This window comes from Anarhichas minor, unplaced genomic scaffold (genome assembly GCF_050575085.1).
Source record: "Anarhichas minor isolate MPS153535 unplaced genomic scaffold, ASM5057508v1 ptg000114l, whole genome shotgun sequence".
Classification (NCBI taxonomy): domain Eukaryota; kingdom Metazoa; phylum Chordata; class Actinopteri; order Perciformes; family Anarhichadidae; genus Anarhichas; species Anarhichas minor.
The window spans coordinates 192,261-214,040 of record NW_027466560.1 but is presented as its reverse complement, the minus strand read 5'-3'; the positions used below and the strand labels follow the sequence as shown (position 1 = coordinate 214,040).

Here is a 21,780-nt window from a genome sequence, read left to right as displayed (position 1 = left end):
ATAACAAAAAGAGTGTGATTCTGTGTGTGTGAAGTCAGGATTTTCGAGACTAACTGAAATGTGGGTTTTATTTATTTATTCTTTTGTCCAAATATTTATACATTTCAAATACTATATGAAAATGACTCTTGACTTCAGGACCAGTGTGTAGGGTTTAGTGACATCTAGTGGTGAGGTTGCAGATTGCATCAAACTGAATACCCGTCCGTTGAAGAACTACGGTTACCTTCAGGTTACATAAAAATGAACAAAGACTCTCTGGAGTCAGTGTTTGGGCCGTAGAAACATGGCGGAGTCCGTGAAGAAGACCTGCTCCCTGTGTAGATATGAAGCGCTCCTTTTAAGCTAAACGAAAACAGAGTAATTGCTAGTTTCAGGGGATTTTACACTAATGAAAAGATGGTTATGAATATTACATTTCAGTTAAAAGATCCCCCAAAATCCTACACACTGGACCTTTAAAGCAGTTCAACAGTGGTGTTCAAGAGATACAGTTTGTCACTGAGCTGGTTTTCCAATATGGTTCAACCAAACACATTCGTCCAAATAAACCCCTTCTGATGACAGATGACGTACTTCCCACAGATCAGGGATCTCCATGCAGACACCTGGAGTTCATCAGGGTTTTTAGGATCCAAATGGAGCTGAGAGACGCCTCACTTCCAATGAATTCAATTCCTTTGAGGACCTTCTTACATCAGAAGTTTTGCAGTATCATGTGACTTAGTCTTTTCTGAGCTTGAGCTCCGGGCGCCGTAATGTTCCTCATGGTGTCCGAGTCACAACCCCCGACGTCAGCGCTCACACACAAACCGTATCCGACTCTCTCCGTCTCACACGTTCAGCTGTCGGTGTTCTCGGGCCTCCCGTCCTCCCGTCCTCCCGTCCTCGTTCCTGCTTCCTTCTCCCATGAGCCCTGGTGCTGCTGGGGTTGGGAGGGGACACGGTTAAGGTTGCCACGGTTTCTTGTCTCGACCTTGTTGGTCTGCTACGTGTTTAAAGCGGCACTTGTCGCCGTAGAAACAGCCTGTGGTCTGCCAGTAGAAGCACTCGTCTCCGCTTATTGGTGCGCACCGTCTGGACCTGCGTGGACAGAACCAGAGGAGAGGACCCCGCGTCACATTCAGAAACAATGAACATCAATACATGATGCCAACAGTGCACTTCTGTGTTACACTGTGATTATAGTCTTTAAATCACTGATTGGTGTCGATGGACGTTGCTCCAAGGAAGTGGGATTTTCTGAAATGTAGTTTGAGTCACTAAATGAGGTTTCAGTTTAATTTGACCTTAAATGTAAAGAACAGTTCACTGTGCAAATGCAAAAAAGAGAGAAACAATGCTTTTATTTATTCAAAATCAGCATCAACTATTTTATTTATTATTCATTTTTCATGTTTCATGTTTAACTCCTAAAGCGTTGTTTTTTTTGGATGTCTATCTTGCGAGGATCATCAATGATCATAATCTTCCCAATACGTCACCTAAAATGTCTCACGACATGTCTAATCCTCACCTTAACGTTAACCAAAACTTAAATGCGGGTTCACCCCAAAATCAAAATCACATAATGTTCCTCTAACCCGCAGTGCTGTTAGTCAATCCAGATTGTTTAGGTGTGAGATGCCGAGTGTTAGAGATTTCTGAAAAGAGACATTGCTGTTGAGTTTTTCCAAATGTCTCTCAACTGTTTTCACCGCTTTAAGCACCACAAGCTGAGTTCCATCAACAAGAGGCAACTCACACCAAAACCATCTAGAAAGATAAATAACGCAACAGGATATGATTTTGGGGGTGACCGGTCCCTTTAATACTAATCTCTGACGCCTAAAGCAACTCAAAGACGTGAAAGCTGGTGATAGAATCCTCGACTTTGTAAGGAACCAAAGTGTTCATCTGCAGAGGGAGGACATTTCTGAAACAAAGCACCACAAAGATCCAGGTTCAGAGTGAGATGCTCGGTACCCTGCGGCTGCTGAGCTCTGCTGTGGTCCTGCAGCGTTGATCCTTTGCATGGGGGACACGGTGCGCTGGGTCCAGCGCTCTGGGTACCTCATCACCAGCTTGCAGCTCCCCAGCTCCACGCCCTGGACAGGAGGACACGGCACCGTAAAGTACACCGAGACATCGACGAGGACAAACGTCACGTCGGGTTCGTTCACCTGCACCTCACTCACCTGCAGCTTCTCCAGGGCTTTGGCAGCAATGTTGGCATTCTTGAAGTTGACGAAGGCACAGAAACGCTCATGAAGAACCCGGACGCTCTCTATCTCACCGACCCTGTAATCATGGAAACACAGAGCCTCTAAAACTACAGCAAAGCAGTGAGGCACAGATCTGCAGGAAACGTCCTTCATGTCCAGTGTTCACAGCTAATATTATTATGAGTACAGTAGTACACCAACCATTCTACTACTTATGGTAGAAATACCACTACAACTAGTAGTACTACTGCTACTCCTGCTGCTGCTACTAAAGCAAGTACTACTTTAACTACCTGTGGGACTATAACAGAGCCACTACTACTACAAGTACTACTTTCACTACCTGTGTGACTATAACAGAGCCACTACTACTACAAGTACTACTTTAACTACCTTTGTGACTATAACAGAGCCACTACTACTACAAGTACTACTTTAACTACCTTTGTGACTATAACAGAGCCACTACTACTACAAGTACTACTTTAACTACCTTTGTGACTATAACAGAGCCACTACTACTACAAGTACTACTTTAACTACCTTTGTGACTATAACAGAGCCACTACTACTACAAGTACTACTTTAACTACCTCAGTGACTAAACTAAAGCCACTACTATTTACCAACATACCTCTGTAACTACTACAGATACTACTACTACTTGGAAATGTTAAATATTGATATTTTTGCTGATAAATATAACTACTAAAGATTTCATGGTGGTTTTAGGTGATACCAGTTTTTCTCATTTCAGTGTAACACAATCGTGTTTCTTCATTGTTGAAGTTGATCAACCTGTGATGCTTCATGCAGATGTCTTAAAGCAATTATCTCAAATATAAGTCACCATCGATCGCTGAATGAGGTAACACACTGATGAAAGTATTGCAATATTTAAATATCTGCAGTATTACGAACTGGGTGTCTGTTGGGACATTAAGTTACTGCTAATGCAAACTGAACATTTCCTGCTGCAGCTTCACATTAAAAGCATTTAACTGGCAAAACAGTTGACATTTATTGTGAAGGAGTCACAGGAAATGCAATGTGTTTATCAGTGAGCTCGACACTGACTGATATCTATTTTGGTCATAAAAGCAGATCACAGCTGCTCACAGAATGATGGAAAAAGGTCAATTATGTCCTCACTTCCTTATTAAAACAACCAGAGTTTGTTCAAAATAAACAGAGTGTACAGTTGGAGCTTTTTATCACCCTTCATAGAACAACTTCATGTGAAGTCCATCTCCTTATTGCAGTGGTCCTGGAACAACTAGATGGGCCTCAGCTGACGGCTTTATTCTGTTGTTCTTTACCCCTAAAGACTGAATTCATGACTCCAGGCTAAACATGCAACGTGTCCTCACACATGTTCAGTGTTTTTACATTTTAAAGACGTCCAAGACGTCTTTCTCTGTCACTTCCAATGTGATGTTCCCGACCCACAGAGAGCGACAGCTCCTGGAAGACAGAGAGAGGGAAGTCAGCAGGAGAGAAGAAAGAAGTTCATGTTTACATTATATTATCATTTTTTTACTACACGCAGCGTACGTATGATAACATTTAAAAAGAACAACTATAAAAAGAAGAGAGGATTGATTTGCTTCATGTTTAGAATGATACTGTTAAACTACTGTCTATTACAGACACGTACCCACTCTGGTCCTTCAGTGCTGGAAGTAAAGAGGAGACAGGAAGTAGACATCATGGAAAGACAAAACAACAAAAACAGAGCATCAATGAGATGTATTTACAACGATGAACCACTGTGGTCTGCTGTAAAGTACACTAATGTGCTGACACAGCACTTACTTACTGTAACATCATATCAATAAACAATAAACTCCCACTGGACTCTACAGTTCATGCAGCATGTCTGCTTTAGTCCAGACTGCTGATACATCTTCATATCCAATATACTGAATATATTCTACTCTGTAAACTACATATTTCTCTGCCCCTTTCTTTGCAGCAGTGTGCTGTTCATAATAGATCGTTTATATCTTACTGTCCATGTATTTAATAATCTTTACACATAAGTGTTGCCGGTCTCTGCTGTTGATGTGTGACGTGACTGGAACAGAGAGCGGTGCTGCCCCCGTGTGGACACAAGCGGGGCTGCGGCTGAGCTCTTACTTTGGGCCTCTGGTGAGGTGACGACCGCCTGAACGGTGGTGAACTTCTCCAGCAGCGCTTCACTCTGCTCCTCCTCGAAGCCCAGCTCCTACAGGGAAAGTCAAGAGGTAAGAACATTAAAGTCACCTCATGGAAACGTCTCTTTTCTTTTTCAAATGCACTCAAGAACGACACGTCATCGACATTTAGACGAGGACAACGCTCGGCTCTAACCGACCGCCTCAACCTGGTCATCACAGCTAGAAAACAATCTCAGCTCTTGTATGTCCAGACTGTTGGTCCCTCTTGACCTGTTAACAGCCAGCTAACCACACGTCTGTATTCACCACAGTTCATTTGGTTTGGATTTAACATGTTGATATCATGTTCTTAAATCAATTATAAACACAAATACAAAAGAAAGAAGCCGGAAGCTGGAACTGGACTGATTTCAGCTCCTGGTTTTATGTGCACGCTTCAGTTCACTTCAATTCATGAAGTTCTTGATGGACGCCTCGGTTCTCCTCACCGTGAGCTGCAGGACGCGGCAGGAGAGGAGTTTACTGGAGGCTTCCTTACAGAGCTGATCCAACTTCAACACCCGCTCCATGGCCGCCTCTGCTTCACTGAACCGCTGGAATGCGCACACACACACACCCACACACAGACACACACACACACACACACACACACACATCGTTTTTTACACTACGCAGGTGTGTTTTAAAAAAATAAATATTGTTATAAGATACATTTTAAGTCCAAATGCTGAATCACAAACTGCAAAATCTAATGTTCTGTAGGAACGTATATGTCTGCTGTGAGCTGACCTTTAACCCCATCAGAGCACACCCCTTACGGAAGTACCCCTTCGGCCAATCGGGAGCCAGCTGAATGGACCTCTGAGCGTCTGCGAGGGCGGACGAGTACTGCTCCAGACACCAATAACAGTAGGAGCGGTTTCCATAGAACCTGTGGGAGTCGCGTAGAGACACTGATGTCAAACCAAAGTGAACGTGAGGAGGAGGAGGAGGATGAAGGTGGGGTGCCATCAGGAGAGGACAGGGTCACTGTCGCTGAGCTGCACAGGTTAGAGGTCATATGTCACCTGTGGTCCTTGGGGTTGCAGTAGATGGCTTCTGTGAACATGTCCACCGCTTGGATGTACTGGCCTTGCTCGAACATCTGAATGCCCTGCACTGGAGAAAGCACACACACACACACACACACACACACACACACACGCACACACACACACACACACACACACACACACTTTTAAACTATGAGGACTTTTTACCGACACTGTGTTCTGTGAATTATTCTTAGTAACCAGAGCTTTGTTCATGAAAAGGAACATCTTTCACAGCTTTGAGCGCAGAGGTATTATGGAATGTGAGAAAATATGTTTTTGTAATTTGGGTGAACCAGCATTTAAAACTTTGCATTAGCAGCAATGTCAGTAGACAATACCTGAAGTTATTCTGTGGTTTTATGTCTCAGTAAAGTTTTAACGACTAACTAACAACAGCTAACATCTATCCCTGATCTATTATTGAAACTTTGCCTCAACACAACATATTAAAGCTACTACGTGGAACTTTCATTTAGTGCTGATTCTGGCGACCCCTGTGGACAAAAGCGGTAGTGTTTCAGAGCACCAGGGTCCCTTTAGAAGTCCCTTTAGGTCTGACAGTCTCAGGTTAATTAACACTACTCATTCGTATTGGAGGATGAGATGAGAACTTAAAAAAGTCAGAATGAAATATGAAATTCACACAATATTTGGAATCTGATGGACTGAATTAACCTAAACAACGTAAATACGTGTTTATCTTCTTCATTAGTTATTAAAAGGGCACAACGTGTATCTAAAGGTCAGACATCGATTCACCTGTCAGAGACTCGCCCCTCCTCTTCATTTATATAATATATAGTTATATAGTATATAAAATTAGAATAGAGCATGAGTGAGTACAGAATTTCAAGCCGAATGCTCATTTCTCTGACCTCCTATTATGCTGGCCTGCTTCACTCAATCTAAGTCAAATGAGCTTAGAGAGACCACAACCCTGTTTGCTATGACACAGGAGTGTTTGTAGGCTTCACTCTGCAATAATTCCAAAAAAATGTCAATAAAAGTGCTGTTTTTTAGGCGAACCTGGAACTTTTTCAACTTCAGCTGTGCCATAAGTGTTCACAAGTATTAACCAGTAACATATACACAATATTTACACAATATTTACACATCTCACAAGTGTTACCTGTATAGACCATCAAAATTATTAAAATAGACCTTGTAGTTTGGGTAGTTTACTCAAGAGAGTAAAAGTATGCAATTTTCGAGCAGAGGGCTAAAAAATAGGGCTAGTAGGCAAAAGGTTAATGGAAACAAGCACATTTCAGAAAAATAAAATGAGAATTTAGTGCAAACAGAAATAGAGAAATACCAGCAGACCCTCATATTCCCACCTGCTCAGACGCGTCCTCCATCCTCTCCTCTCTCTCCAGCTTCTTCCGTTCTTTCTGCCTCTGAAAGGAGACATGCACACGGTGGCAGTGGGATGGAACAGAGACAAGTACGGACACCGGCGGAGAAGCAGACGGGCGGTCGGGTGTGTCGCAAAAAAAGGTAAAATAAATACGAACAGCTTTGAAGAGGGTGTGGACGAATACATGGAAGCAGGGGATGTTAAGTAACAACTGTGGAGTGGGTGTGAAGACAAGGTGGGTCAACAGGTGAGACGATGGAAGGTGCAGTGGAGGAACATATGAGACATATTCATGTTAGTTAGTAGAGGAATCAGAAACACATGAGCTGCAACATCTTATATTTATTCTCACGTTTCTATTTTTGTTACTTTGTGGATTTCTGTTTCATGATTTGGGGATAGTTTCATTATATTTCATTTCACTAAACTGTTGCACACATTGTAGTTTGTTCTGTGTTATGTTTCTAACTTCAGACCTTTTTAAAAATATAAAACACACAAAGAACTTCTAGATTAAGACGAGGATTTATCACCGATACTGTACTTCAGATTGAAATGAACCGTAGTTTAAAGTCTGTGTGATGCGACAACATGGAGCTAATTATATTGTGTGTTGAATTATATTGTAAAATGCTGTCCAGTTATCTGCTATTCCTTTATTACGTTTTTAATCTACAGTTTCCGGTAGCAGTCCATTGGTTCTGGTTCTGTTCCTGTGATGTTCTAGTATCTTTGGTAGATGCAGCTCACGAGCCTTGAGGTGTATTGAATCGTATATATAATATATTGAATTCCTGTTACTCACTTTCCTTTTAGCTCTCCTCCTCTCGGCTCTCCTCCTTGTTCTCTCCTCATCCTCAAACCCAACCCAAAGATCATGAGATGCATGACGTCATGTACTGTGACACACAACGCTTAATTCTGCATCATGTGATGACGACACAGACAAATAAGTAAATGTTGTAATTCTGTAGTTTCGTCAGTAAAGAATCAATTGTGTCTGTGTTTAGTTATTCCAAAATAAATTCAATAATAAAGCTATAAATTAATAATTATAAACGTTAACTTGCAATCTTGACGATCTTGCCTGAGGAGATGAGGCTCGAGGACTCAGTGATCTCTTTTAAATCACTTCTTAAAACTCAGTTTCACAGACTGGCTTCTATGTGACGTCGTCGCTTTTCTGTTTTATTTGTTGATTTTACTAAATTATTTTAATATATATATATAATTTATTGTATTTTGCTTTTGCTGCTTTGTCTGTCAAAAGCACTTTGTAAACTCTGTTTTCAAAGGTGCTCTGAAGTTATTATTATTATTATTATTATTATTATCTTGGATTATTTGTTGATACAGCAGCAGGCAGTCGAGTGAGTTGTAGTCCCACTGACTCACTCATGTTGAAACATCAGTTGAACCATGTTATCCCTCTAATCTCTCTAGTGTCCACCAGGGGGCGACTCCTCTGGTTGTATAGAAGTCTATGAGAAAGTGACTCTACTTCCCTCTTGATTTATTACCTCAGTAAACATTGTGAACAGGGTGAAAGATAGAAGGCAGCATCCTGAGAACTCCATCTGCTGAGACTCTCAACAGACCGCTATGACCTGCAAGGTGAGAGTCACATGACCGGTGGAGGCTTCAGTAGAGGCTAGTTTTGGGGTTTTCTCATGGTGTCTGATAACAGCTTTGCTGTCACTTAACATCGTGACATTCAGAGTCGATGGTTTCACACTTTTTTGAGATGTCAAACTTAAACTTTTGTTATGTTCAGGAGAGCTACGGTCTCTTATAAGGGAGCTGGTTCCCCGTAGTTAAACTTTTACCACCTAGCATAAACATGTTGACAGCTGGAACAATTGACTGACTGAATATCTTTATTTAATCAAATATCAAGTTATTTAAACAATACAAATCAGTACTATCACATACATTTAACAAACTGTAGCCAGAGAATAAAAGTACAAAACCACACTGTAAAAAAACATTTAAAGGTGCTGAATTACAAACTCAGAACAAATGTATGATTGAAGGATCGCCTCCGCACGCCTCTCAATATGGCAACAAGGGTGCAACAGTTCACACAACAACAACAGTGCTGACAGAGCTAACAATGTTTAGCTTGGAACGGTGTTATCAGCTGTAACCGCCGTTTGAGAGCAGTGCAGAGCGGTGCTGATTACTTAACCAGTGGGACGCGCTCAAATGCACTAAAATGCACTGAAGTTCACACCCTGCCGGCCCGGCTCGATATCAACACACAGAGAGAGAGAGTGACTTCATTCTCTGCTCAGGTTGACATTACTCCACTATATCTTCACATAGACAATAGTTGTTTGATGCTATATTAATGCTCTGAATGTCCAATTTTGCACCTTTAAGTTGAGAGACGAGTATTTAAACAAAACACTTACTTGTGATGCACCTGAAGTAAGAAAATGAGCGAAAGAATATTGGCAATATTTTAAACAAAAACATGTAATTCATCTAAAAAGAACAGCAGAGCAGAGAGTAGTGAAGACTGTTTACAGAGAAATGTACTTGATAAGATGCTTTTCTAGAACTGGCAGTAAGATATTACTCCTTAGTAACATTTTTAAGCTAATTCTGTATTAGAAGGCTATTTATAAATCACAAGCTGACCACCCATTGGTTCACTGATACTAGTTCTCTGCTGGAAGTCTTAACGATGGTTAATACAGTAAGTCAAACCTAACATTCATCCATGTGTGTTTAATCTGCTTCAACACTGTAAAGTAACAGAGCACAGATCCGTGATGTGTTCATGCTCTTGGTTGTTTGCTGACTGTGCTGTACAGTGCAGATAAATCACCCACAGCTTCTTGACATCTTGATCTGTGAATGACAAACAGTAAAGCTCACAATATTAACTAAGAACAGGTTTAAACAGCAATAAAAGCAACGACCGCTGCAAACGTCGTGCAGCAGAGACAGATTGAACAGACTCACTCGTTGGCAGCACTGGCACTCTTAAAGTTGACCCTTGTGTACTCCACGTCCTCCTCTTCCTCCTTGCGTCTGTGGGGCCGAGCTGGCCTGATGTTGGAGTAGAGAAGATCTTCCTGGTTTCTAGAGAAGCTCACGCTGGCATAGCAAAGCTCTTCCTGCTGCTCCGCTGGTGAGCTCTGCACCAATAAACAAGAGTATTAAGCAAATATTGGATAAGTCCATTTGTTGTTGGCCTGTAATACAAATGACCAAATAGTAAAACATCTGCAGGGTTAAAGGTGTGGGGGGGGGGGGGGGGGGGGGGGGGCTTGTTCTGCAATTATTTCGTCAACATTCATTCAAAGTTCTCATGTTGTGGCATCAAACCTCAGATTCAAAGTCAAAAAGTGAAGCACAGGTCTTGAGTTCTCTTTTAGTCGTTGTAATACCTCCTGGTCACCAGCAGAGGTTCATGAAGTTTCCCTTCATCTACAAACTGTTAACATGTATCTGTGGATGGAGACCTGTAAATCCCCCAACAATGAAAGGGCCAAAGCCACATCACCTACAGTGTTGATAACAGTGTCTCTGTCTCAGCACCTCATAGTTTAAGACAGAGAAAGGCTGGATAAAGCCGGGGTGGACAAACTTCTTTGATTGTGGGTCGTATACAGAAAACCAGAAGGAGTCACAAGCCAAACAACAGTAAATGTGTCGTTTTCAACCAGTCACACTGCAAGAAAATCACTGATTCTAGACCAGAAAACAACTTTTTCAAATGAACGAAATGTGGGACTGATGTTTAGTTTTATAGTAACACACTTCCTCTTGACTTCAGTGAAAGAGTACTGACTTTACATAATTTTTGCCACTCGCTTGCTGTCTTCCATCTTTACAGTTCCGCCATGTTTACCTGATAAACTGAAGTAAATGTTTTCATAGTAATAAATGTAGAGCAGCTGTTCAAAATGGCAGCGACATCTAGTGTTTAAACTAAGAAGGGCAATGTACACACAGTGTCATTTATTACAAATATGCTCAAACCAAAGTCTAGTTTATTTCAAAAAAATCAAGATAACCAGGGTGTGACATGCACATATAGGTTCACCATTTTGGAAATGATGACAGTATCCAAATAGGGACATGAAGACTTGAAGAAGACATGATGACTATTCAAACGTGCTTTAGAGTGAAGTCTTCGAGACACCTGAGCTCTTCTTCCTCACCTGAGCGCTGTTGTCTGGTCCGTATCCAGACTGGCTGGTTTGTGTCGAGGACCTCTTTCTTCTGGATAGAACAATAAATGAACAAACAAATGAATCATCAAATAAAGTTAGTCAACAACTGAGCGATTGTAAGATGCATTACTGAATATAATCACAGTAAAGCTGAACTGCTCACCGAATCAATAGGAAGGCAGCGAGGATTATGATAGCCAGGAAAATAGCAGTGGTTGATCCAACAGCTACTGTTGTCATTGAAACTGGAGAAACTGATCATTTAAAATAAAATAATATTCAGACAGAAGCATTCTAAATAAAGACGTATAAACTCAACTTGTGCTTGTTTTTCTTGCCCCATAATATGAAATGTATCTCACAAGGTTACAAGGGTTTTATTTGTCACTGTACGACAGGGTTGCACATCGAAATTTAGATTATAGTCCAAATTTGCTAAATAGGAAAGAAAACAATCAAAAATAAAAAAACTATTATATATGGAAGATGAATTCAGGAGTTACCAACAGGACAAAAACAAGACGTTTAACAAAGTGTAACAGAATCTGCTCTATGCAGATGATAAACTTCTTTATCCATTTGTGACTTCCAGGGCGAGTGTGAAGCAGTTGGGTTGAACATCACATCATAGAAATAAAACACGAGTAGAACGGACATTCACATTCAAAACAACGTAGCTGGATGGTCAGACCGGCGGCCATTTGTATGTGTACCGTTGCTTTTGCGACTGTTGTAGCGAGCTAACTTCAAAACAAACTAAACAGACTCACTGAGGTTATAGAGTAACAACCTAACCCCCCCAAAAATACACTCTTGGTACAGTGTAAGAAAGCACAATGCTATCAACGGATGAGTTACAACTTTGCTTTGGTCATTTTCTGTAACCAGTGTAGCATTAAAGCATGGTGGAATTAGCAAACAAGCTAGCTAACTAGCATACAGCTGACTAGTTAGCAAGCTTGCTAATTCCACCATGCTTTAATGCTACACTGGTTACAGAAATGAGCTAAAGGAGGCGTTTGCTTAACTGGATTGTTAAGATAATGTCTAAGTGAATACCCTTCATGTATGATTTACCTGCTACAACAGTCAGATATGAGGTGGAGTTACTACGTCCTCTCATGTTCTGGGCTTCACAGGAATAACTCCCACTGTGTTCAGCTCTGAAGTCAGTGATGATGAAGATCTGTCCTGATGCTTTTGGTGAGTCTTCATCCTCCTTGTACCAGGTGTAGTTAGCTGCTGGGTTAGCATCACTGCTACAGGTCAGAGTCACTGAACTGCCCTCCACTATCTCAGCAGAGGGACTCACTGACACAGAGGGAAGCTTTGGAGCATCTGGAGGAGAAAAGAGAGACAACTTATGAATCTTTGTGTAGAGGCCAGTTATTGTACTGTGGTTACTATGTGAACGTAGAAATCTAAAGAAAGCAACAGTAACCACTAATAGACCTGAACATGAAACACGTTTCCTCTTTGTGGTCTGTTTCTGTGGCCTCCCACATGCATCACAACAAAATGTAATTAAAAAATTCTTCTCAAATTGTGGACGAAACATTTCTTCTCCACAGTTTGTGACGCAATTTGTCGCTGGGACCTCACATTTTGGCAAAAGCAAGTGCAATGCTATGAAATCTTTCAACACAGTGTCAAGCTTGCTTGTTGACCTCCTGTGGTTTTCTACACACACAACTGATACGATATTAAACACATTTCAGGCTTTTTCAAAGCAGTTTTGGGGTTCTGTGTTTAAACTTTTACCCTGTTTCAGGGAAAAGTGCCCAAAGACATTTTTTATAAAATATATTTTGAGTTACTTTGTGTGACTCAAAGTATACATAATAGTGAGTATTAATATTCTAATGTTTGTACTCACACTGGACATCTATAACTAGAGATGAAGAGTCAATCCATCCATGTTTATTCTCAGGCTTGCAGTAGTAGATCCCTCTGTCCTCAGAGCTGATGGAGGTGAAACGATAGATACCTCCTTCTCCATGAGGACGTGTTTGGTTCTCCTTGTACCAGGTGTAGTTAGCTGCTGGGTTAGCATCACTGCTACAGGTCAGAGTCACTGAACTGCCCTCCACTATCTCAGCAGAGGGACTCACTGACACAGAGGGAAGCTTTGGAGCATCTGGAGGAGACGTGTTAGCAGAGATTATTCTAGGTTAATAGTTGAAAAAGTAAACAGTGAATGACTGTGTGAAGCAACATTTAAGACTTTGAAGGTGTTCTGACAAATGGATGTGTGACGGTTTGAATCTTGATCCCAAAACAGAATAAAACCCTAAAATGTCCTGAAGCTGCTCAGTGAATTACAGCAGACTGAATGTGAAGCAAGTAGAGCTGAAGAAAGTAGTTATGATCAGTGAACTCTTCTCCTGCAAAGACTGGACAGATTTAAGATGTTTGTTATCTTTAATAAACTGTTTCACTCACATTTCACATCAATAGAGATGAATTCAGATCTGTTCGTCCCCAGCAGGTTCTCAGCTCTACAGTAATACTGTCCAGAGTCAGAGGACTGGATGGAGCTGAAGACAAGCTGAGGTTCTCCACTGAGAGGAGGAGGGTCTGGATTTACATCCTCCTTGTACCAGGTGTAGTTAGCTGCTGGGTTAGCATCACTGCTACAGGTCAGAGTCACTGAACTGCCCTCCACTATCTCAGCAGAGGGACTCACTGACACAGAGGGAAGCTTTGGAGCATCTGGAGGAGAAATGAATAAACATACTTAAAGATTATACTATGTTATCATAGAAAATTTAGCATTTTAATATTTCAGTTTGTTTGTTTCAGACTATCTCTATTATGTATCACAGCAGCTGTCCAGAGTGCTGATCCTGGAGCTGTCTCAGGTGAGACTCCTGCTGGTGTAAACTGACAATAAGAAGCCTTTAATCATTTGTAATGTTCAACAACTCCACACATTCTTCTCTTTAGATGCTGCTTGTGTCGTTAGCTGAGTCTGTCCTCTCACTTCTAGCTGTTGTAGGGAGTTATTGATTGTTTCTTCACCCAGCTGGCTGATCACTTCTAGTTATGTTCTGTACATAATTCAGCTGAGTCAGCTAAACAGACTGTATGAAAATCATATTATTTTATCCAGTTTCTTCTACTAGTTCTAGTTTTTCTTTTTGTTTCTTTTAATAACACCATTAATTCATAAATAAACAGCTGTGTCTACTTTAAGACTTAGAAGACTTCAGTGTGTTTACAGCTGTGATTATAATTGTGTTCTTGTGTCAGTGTGTGTGTGACACTTCTACATGTAGACTGAGGGGCCAGGGATTGAACCACCGACCCTCTGGTTAGTGGACCACAGCTCTACCTCCTGAGGAATGTTGTGCTTCATACTTTTGGTTCCTCTAAAGTCACATACAGTGCCAGTCTGGTGCCGCCATATGAGATGTTGTTGAACCTCCACAGGCTGACACAGTGGAGTAAACTTACACACTGAAGGAGAACGCTGATCCTCATATCCGCTTACAGCACAGGAGTAGCTGTCTGATGAACCAAAGTAGACGAAATGAGAAGAATATGCTGTCCAGCTATAATGTTCATTCTTGTACCAGTAGTAGGAATGATAACGAGGCAGAACACAACTGCTGAGACACTTCAGCACCAACCTGGTAGAACCATATCTGCTCACCTCCACCTGGAGACCTGGAAGTGTGAAGAAGGATCAGAAATGTTATTTTATTAAACTGTCAACATTCAAACAAGACATTTATATTCTAGTTTTCTAGATGTTGAACATTTGTAGATGATTAACATGTGAATTAAAATGTTACCTGTGAATGACAGAGTGACTCCAGGTGAACCAGTATATTTCTCATCTGGTTGGTTTGTTGTGAACTTGAACTTGTACTCAGCTGAGTCGCTCTCTCTCAGGTCTGTGAGTCTCAGAGTGCACTTCTTCTTCTCATAACATCTGTACTGCACACGACCTGAATACTCAGAGTCTGTTCTCAGATCCACAGGTTCACCATCTTTCTCTTTAGTAAACCAGAATGTGTTCCTGATATTACGGTGCTGTATTCTAGATGGGTATGTGTAGCTGCAGTGTATTTCTACTGTTGATCCTTTTACAGCACAGACCTCAGTAGGAGTGTAAGTCACTCCCCAGTCATCCTGACTCTGTATCACTGAAACACAGAGCACATCAGGAACCACAGTCAGACTCAGAGCAACATCAGAGGACACACTCTCATTAGTAGTGAAGTAAAGAAAGAGTCAACGATGTACACATGATCTCTGCAGTTGGAAGGAACAGCAATGTATTGAACCTGTCAACTTAAACACAGTGAACAAGATCAAACAGCAGAAGTTTAAATATTAGAAGGGTGCAGTTCATGAGATAAAGAGTATTCTTTGCTCTGTGGTTCTCTGTCTGTGGTCAGCTGCTGCAGAGTGAATGGAAACTGTAGAGAGATGCAGAACACTGAGGAGTGAGAGAATAGTGTGATGTAGACAACAGATCACTGACAGTCAGAAGTCGACACAAACACAAACTTCAGATGTGAATTCAATTTACAAAAATGAAATTTGTTTTTCTAAAACCCCAAAATCTGACTTTGCAGCATCTCTGGCCCTAACTTACAACATGTCACTCAAAGAGACACCAACCAGGAAGAGAATCACAATGAATCACAGACTCTAAATGTGGTCGAATGAAACGCTGAACGATTAGAGGAAGTTCCACAGAGAGATCATGTTAATGTACGTACAGTCATTACTTTCATCCACATAAACACAACTTTACTGTCTTTAATGGAGCACGATTCTTCAGTTCATACAGTTTATGATGTTAAGGTACAAGTGTACAGAGATGCTGCTGCTGTTAAAAACAGCTCTGTGTTGGTCGTCCTGTAAACACTTCAATCTAAAGAAAGAAAAGTCAATGTTGCACCACATTTTATAACATCAGATGTGTTTATGAACTGAAAACACAGCTTCCTCTGTTGTCCTGAGGAGCACTAACGGCCTCACAATATAAATGTAGATGTACAGTACCTTGTACAGAGAGAAGGAAGACAACAAATCCAGCGGCTGCTGCTGTTGAACTCATAGCTGCTCCTCTCTGTTAAATCAGCAGGTAGATCAGGAACACTTTATGTCAGTAAGTCACCACAAACATTTCTACTTTAAAAAGGAGGGTGTTGTCTTTGAAGTCAGCTCGTGTCTTCTGGTGTTGGTTCAACGCTGCTGTTTAACACTGACCTGGCTTCCTTCCGCTTCACACTATTAGTATGCATGAACAGACCAATGACTGAAAACCCTCAAGTTGAAATGAAGAAATCATTCTTGCTGTTGTTTTGCAAACGATGCATGAACTTCTTGAAATGTTGTATAAAAATTACAGTTAGAGATATAAACATATACATATATACATATGTATACTGTATATACGTGTTTTTAATCCTCCTGTGTCTGTTGTGACCAGAGTTTGGCAAATTATTTTTGAACAATCAACAGATCCAGTAGCTGAACAAAACCTGTACGCATCATAAACGTTTGTTTGTCACAGATTTTATTTTCTGTAATAATTCCAAAATCAAATGAGAGAATCCCATTGTCTGTTTGTTGAGGTTAACTTCCTGTTGGCCTAAAAACATATGTCATCATAACAAAAAGAGTGTGATTCTGTGTGTGTGAAGTCAGGATTTTCGAGACTAACTGAAATGTGGGTTTTATTTATTTATTCTTTTGTCCAAATATTTATACATTTCAAATACTATATGAAAATGACTCTTGACTTCAGTACCAGTGTGTAGGGTTTAGTGACATCTAGTGGTGAGGTTGCAAATTGCATCAAACTGAATACCCGTCCGTTGAAGAACTACGGTTACCTTCAGGTTACATAAAAATGAACAAAGACTCTCTGGAGTCAGTGTTTGGGCCGTAGAAACATGGCGGAGTCCGTGAAGAAGACCTGCTCCCTGTGTAGATATGAAGCGCTCCTTTTAAGCTAAACGAAAACAGAGTAATTGCTAGTTTCAGGGGATTTTACACTAATGAAAAGATGGTTATGAATATTACATTTCAGTTAAAAGATCCCCCAAAATCCTACACACTGGACCTTTAAAGCAGTTCAACAGTGGTGTTCAAGAGATACAGTTTGTCACTGAGCTGGTTTTCCAATATGGTTCAACCAAACACATTCGTCCAAATAAACCCCTTCTGATGACAGATGACGTACTTCCCACAGATCAGGGATCTCCATGCAGACACCTGGAGTTCATCAGGGTTTTTAGGATCCAAATGGAGCTGAGAGACGCCTCACTTCCAATGAATTCAATTCCTTTGAGGACCTTCTTACATCAGAAGTTTTGCAGTATCATGTGACTTAGTCTTTTCTGAGCTTGAGCTCCGGGCGCCGTAATGTTCCTCATGGTGTCCGAGTCACAACCCCCGACGTCAGCGCTCACACACAAACCGTATCCGACTCTCTCCGTCTCACACGTTCAGCTGTCGGTGTTCTCGGGCCTCCCGTCCTCCCGTCCTCGTTCCTGCTTCCTTCTCCCATGAGCCCTGGTGCTGCTGGGGTTGGGAGGGGACACGGTTAAGGTTGCCACGGTTTCTTGTCTCGACCTTGTTGGTCTGCTACGTGTTTAAAGCGGCACTTGTCGCCGTAGAAACAGCCTGTGGTCTGCCAGTAGAAGCACTCGTCTCCGCTTATTGGTGCGCACCGTCTGGACCTGCGTGGACAGAACCAGAGGAGAGGACCCCGCGTCACATTCAGAAACAATGAACATCAATACATGATGCCAACAGTGCACTTCTGTGTTACACTGTGATTATAGTCTTTAAATCACTGATTGGTGTCGATGGACGTTGCTCCAAGGAAGTGGGATTTTCTGAAATGTAGTTTGAGTCACTAAATGAGGTTTCAGTTTAATTTGACCTTAAATGTAAAGAACAGTTCACAGTGCAAATGCAAAAAAGAGAGAAACAATGCTTTTATTTATTCAAAATCAGCATCAACTATTTTATCTTTTATTTTAACAAAGAGTTTTAAAAGTTTCATGTTTCATGTTTAACTCCTAAAGCGTTGTTTTTTTTGGATGTCTATCTTGCGAGGATCATCAATGATCATAATCTTCCCAATACGTCACCTAAAATGTCTCACGACATGTCTAATCCTCACCTTAACCTCAACCAAAACTTAAAGGCGGGTTCACCCCAAAATCAAAATCACATAATGTTCCTCTAACCCGCAGTGCTGTTAGTCAATCCAGATTGTTTAGGTGTGAGATGCCGAGTGTTGGAGATTTCTGAAAAGAGACATTGCTGTTGAGTTTTTCCAAATGTCTCTCAACTGTTTTCACCGCTTTAAGCACCACAAGCTGAGTTCCATCAACAAGAGGCAACTCACACCAAAACCATCTAGAAAGATAAATAACGCTACAGGATATGATTTTGGGGGTGACCGGTCCCTTTAATACTAATCTCTGACGCCTAAAGCAACTCAAAGACGTGAAAGCTGGTGATAGAATCCTCGACTTTGTAAGGAACCAAAGTGTTCATCTGCAGAGGGAGGACATTTCTGAAACAAGGCACCACAAAGATCCAGGTTCAGAGTGAGATGCTCGGTACCCTGCGGCTGCTGAGCTCTGCTGTGGTCCTGCAGCGTTGATCCTTTGCATGGGGGACACGGTGCGCTGGGTCCAGCGCTCTGGGTACCTCATCACCAGCTTGCAGCTCCCCAGCTCCACGCCCTGGACAGGAGGACACGGCACCGTAAAGTACACCGAGACATCGACGAGGACAAACGTCACGTCGGGTTCGTTCACCTGCACCTCACTCACCTGCAGCTTCTCCAGGGCTTTGGCAGCAATATTGGCATTCTTGAAGTTGACGAAGGCACAGAAACGCTCATGAAGAACCCGGACGCTCTCTATCTCACCGACCCTGTAATCATGGAAACACAGAGCCTCTAAAACTACAGCAAAGCAGTGAGGCACAGATCTGCAGGAAACGTCCTTCATGTCCAGTGTTCACAGCTAATATTATTATGAGTCCAGTAGTACACCAACCATTCTACTACTTATGGTAGAAATACCACTACTACTAGTAGTACTACTGCTACTCCTGCTGCTGCTACTAAAGCAAGTACTACTTTAACTACCTGTGGGACTATAACAGAGACACTACTACAAGTATTACTTTAACTACCTGTGTGACTATAACAGAGACACTACTACCACTACAAGTACTACTTTAACTACCTGTGTGGCTATAACGGAGCCACTACTACTACAAGTACTACTTTAACTACCTGTGGGACTATAACAGAGCCACTACTACAAGTACTACTTTAACTACCTGTGTGGCTATAACGGAGCCACTACTACTACAAGTACTACTTTAACTACCTGTGGGACTATAACAGAGCCACTACTACAAGTACTACTTTAACTACCTGTGTGGCTATAACGGAGCCACTACTACTACAAGTACTACTTTAACTACCTGTGGGACTATAACAGAGCCACTACTACAAGTATTACTTTAACTACCTGTGTGACTATAACAGAGCCACTACTACTACAAGTACTACTTTAACTACCTCTGTGCCTATACTAAAGCTACTATTACTACTACTAAAAGTACAACTTTAACGTTATCTGTGACTAAACCAAAGCTACAACTACTACTACTTAAAGTACTACTTTAACTATCTCTATGACTATACCAAAGCTACTACTACTATAAAAAGTACTTCTTTAACTACCTCAGTGAATAAACTAAAGCCACTACTATTTACCAACATACCTCTGTAACTACTACTACTACTTGGAAATGTTAAATATTGATATTCTTGCTGATAAATATAACTACTAAAGATTTCATGGTGGTTTTAGGTGATACCAGTTTTTCTCATTTCAGTGTAACACAATCGTGTTTCTTCATTATTGAAGTTGATCAACCTGTGATGCTTCATGCAGATGTCTTTAAGCAATTATCTCAAATATAAGTCACCATCGATCGCTGAATGAGGTAACACACTGATGAAAGTATTGCAATATTTAAATATCTGCAGTATTACGAACTGGGTGTCTGTTGGGACATTAAGTTACTGCTAATGCAAACTGAACATTTCCTGCTGCAGCTTCACATTAAAAGCATTTAAACAGTTGACATTTATTGTGAAGGAGTCACAGGAAATGCAATGTGTTTATCGATGAGCTCGACACTGACCGATATCTATTTTGGTCATAAAAGCAGATCACAGCTGCTCACAGAATGATGGAAAAAGGTCAATTATGTCCTCACTTCCTTATTAAAACAACCAGAGTTTGTTCAAAATAAACAGAGCGTACAGTTGGAGCTTTTTATCACCCTTCATAGAACAACTTCATGTGAAGTCCATCTCCTTATTGCAGTGGTCCTGGAACAACTAGATGGGCCTCAGCTGACGGCTTTATTCTGTTGTTCTTTACCCCTAAAGACTGAATTCATGACTCCAGGCTAAACATGCAACGTGTCCTCACACACGTTCAGTGTTTTTACATTTTAAAGACGTCCAAGACGTCTTTCTCTGTCACTTCCAATGTGATGTTCCCGACCCACAGAGAGCGACAGCTCCTGGAAGACAGAGAGAGGGAAGTCAGCAGGAGAGAACAAAGAAGTTCATATTTGCATTATATTATCATTTTTTTACTACACGCAGCGTACGTATGATAACATTTAAAAAGAATAACTATAAAAAGAAGAGAGGATTGATTTGCTTCATGTTTAGAATGATACTGTTAAACTACTGTCTATTACAGACACGTACCCACTCTGGTCCTTCTCTTCCTCTGGAAGTAAAGAGGAGACAGGAAGTAGACATCATGGAAAGACAAAACAACAAAAACAGAGCATCAATGAGATGTATTTACAACGATGAACCACTGTGGTCTGCTGTAAAGTACACTAATGTGCTGACACAGCACTTACTTACTGTAACATCATATCAATAAACAATAAACTCCCACTGGACTCTACAGTTCATGCAGCATGTCTGCTTTAGTCCAGATTGCTGATACATCTTCATATCCAATATACTGAATATATTCTACTCTGTAAACTACATATTTCTCTGCCCCTTTCTTTACAGCAGTGTGCTGTTCATAATAGATCGTTTATATCTTACTGTCCATGTATTTAATAATCTTTACACATAAGTGTTGCCGGTCTCTGCTGTTGATGTGTGACGTGACTGGAACAGAGAGCGGTGCTGCCCCCGTGTGGACACAAGCGGGGCTGCGGCTGAGCTCTTACTTTGGGCCTCTGGTGAGGTGACGACCGCCTGAACGGTGGTGAACTTCTCCAGCAGCGCTTCACTCTGCTCCTCCTCGAAGCCCAGCTCTCGCCCAGCTCTCGGCTCTCCTCCTTGTTCTCTCCTCATCCTCAAACCCAACCCAAAGATCATGAGATGCATGACGTCATGTACTGTGACACACAACGCTTAATTCTGCATCATGTGATGACGACACAGACAAATAAGTAAATGTTGTAATTCTGTAGTTTCGTCAGTAAAGAATCAATTGTGTCTGTGTTTAGTTATTCCAAAATGAATTCAATAATAAAGGTATAAATTAATAATTATAAACGTTAACTTGCAATCTTGACGATCTTGCCTGAGGAGATGAGGCTCGAGGACTCAGTGATCTCTTTTAAATCACTTATTAAAACTCAGTTTCACAGACTGGCTTCTATGTGACGTCGTCGCTTTTCTGTTTTATTTGTTGATTTTACTAAATTATTTTAATATATATATATAATTTA

At 41.2% G+C, this 21,780-nt stretch overlaps 2 protein-coding genes and 1 long non-coding RNA gene across 3 annotated transcripts in view; all 3 read right to left on the bottom strand.

Moving 5' to 3' along the window:
* Window positions 1-384: 384 nt before the first annotated feature.
* Window positions 385-7,260, bottom strand: LOC142940105 (uncharacterized). Its single transcript, XM_076083009.1, has 10 exons — window positions 6,795-7,260; window positions 5,431-5,521; window positions 5,153-5,294; window positions 4,852-4,956; window positions 4,344-4,431; window positions 3,862-3,880; window positions 3,594-3,668; window positions 2,178-2,280; window positions 1,966-2,087; window positions 385-1,083 (listed from the first exon to the last, which is right to left on the bottom strand). Exons 2-10 carry the CDS (start codon window positions 5,505-5,507, stop codon window positions 948-950), a joined length of 867 nt encoding a protein of 288 aa, XP_075939124.1. The 5' UTR covers window positions 5,508-5,521; window positions 6,795-7,260; the 3' UTR covers window positions 385-947.
* Window positions 7,261-8,673: 1,413 nt separating this feature from the next.
* LOC142940066 (uncharacterized) overlaps window positions 8,674-21,780 on the bottom strand; it is a 45,503-nt gene continuing 32,396 nt past the window's right edge. The window contains exons 7-11 of the mRNA XM_076082953.1: window positions 13,444-13,713; window positions 11,165-11,255; window positions 10,990-11,050; window positions 9,785-9,960; window positions 8,674-9,670 (exon numbers count right to left, since the gene is read on the bottom strand). Of these exons, the coding sequence (XP_075939068.1) occupies window positions 9,598-9,670; window positions 9,785-9,960; window positions 10,990-11,050; window positions 11,165-11,255; window positions 13,444-13,713 (671 nt within the window). The 3' untranslated portion in view covers window positions 8,674-9,597. The remainder of the gene's footprint in view (window positions 9,671-9,784; window positions 9,961-10,989; window positions 11,051-11,164; window positions 11,256-13,443; window positions 13,714-21,780) is intronic.
* On the bottom strand, window positions 14,563-16,209 carry LOC142940112 (uncharacterized). The gene is made up of 3 exons (XR_012950375.1): window positions 16,021-16,209; window positions 14,799-15,152; window positions 14,563-14,670 (listed from the first exon to the last, which is right to left on the bottom strand). It is a non-coding gene; the product is annotated as an uncharacterized LOC142940112 (long non-coding RNA).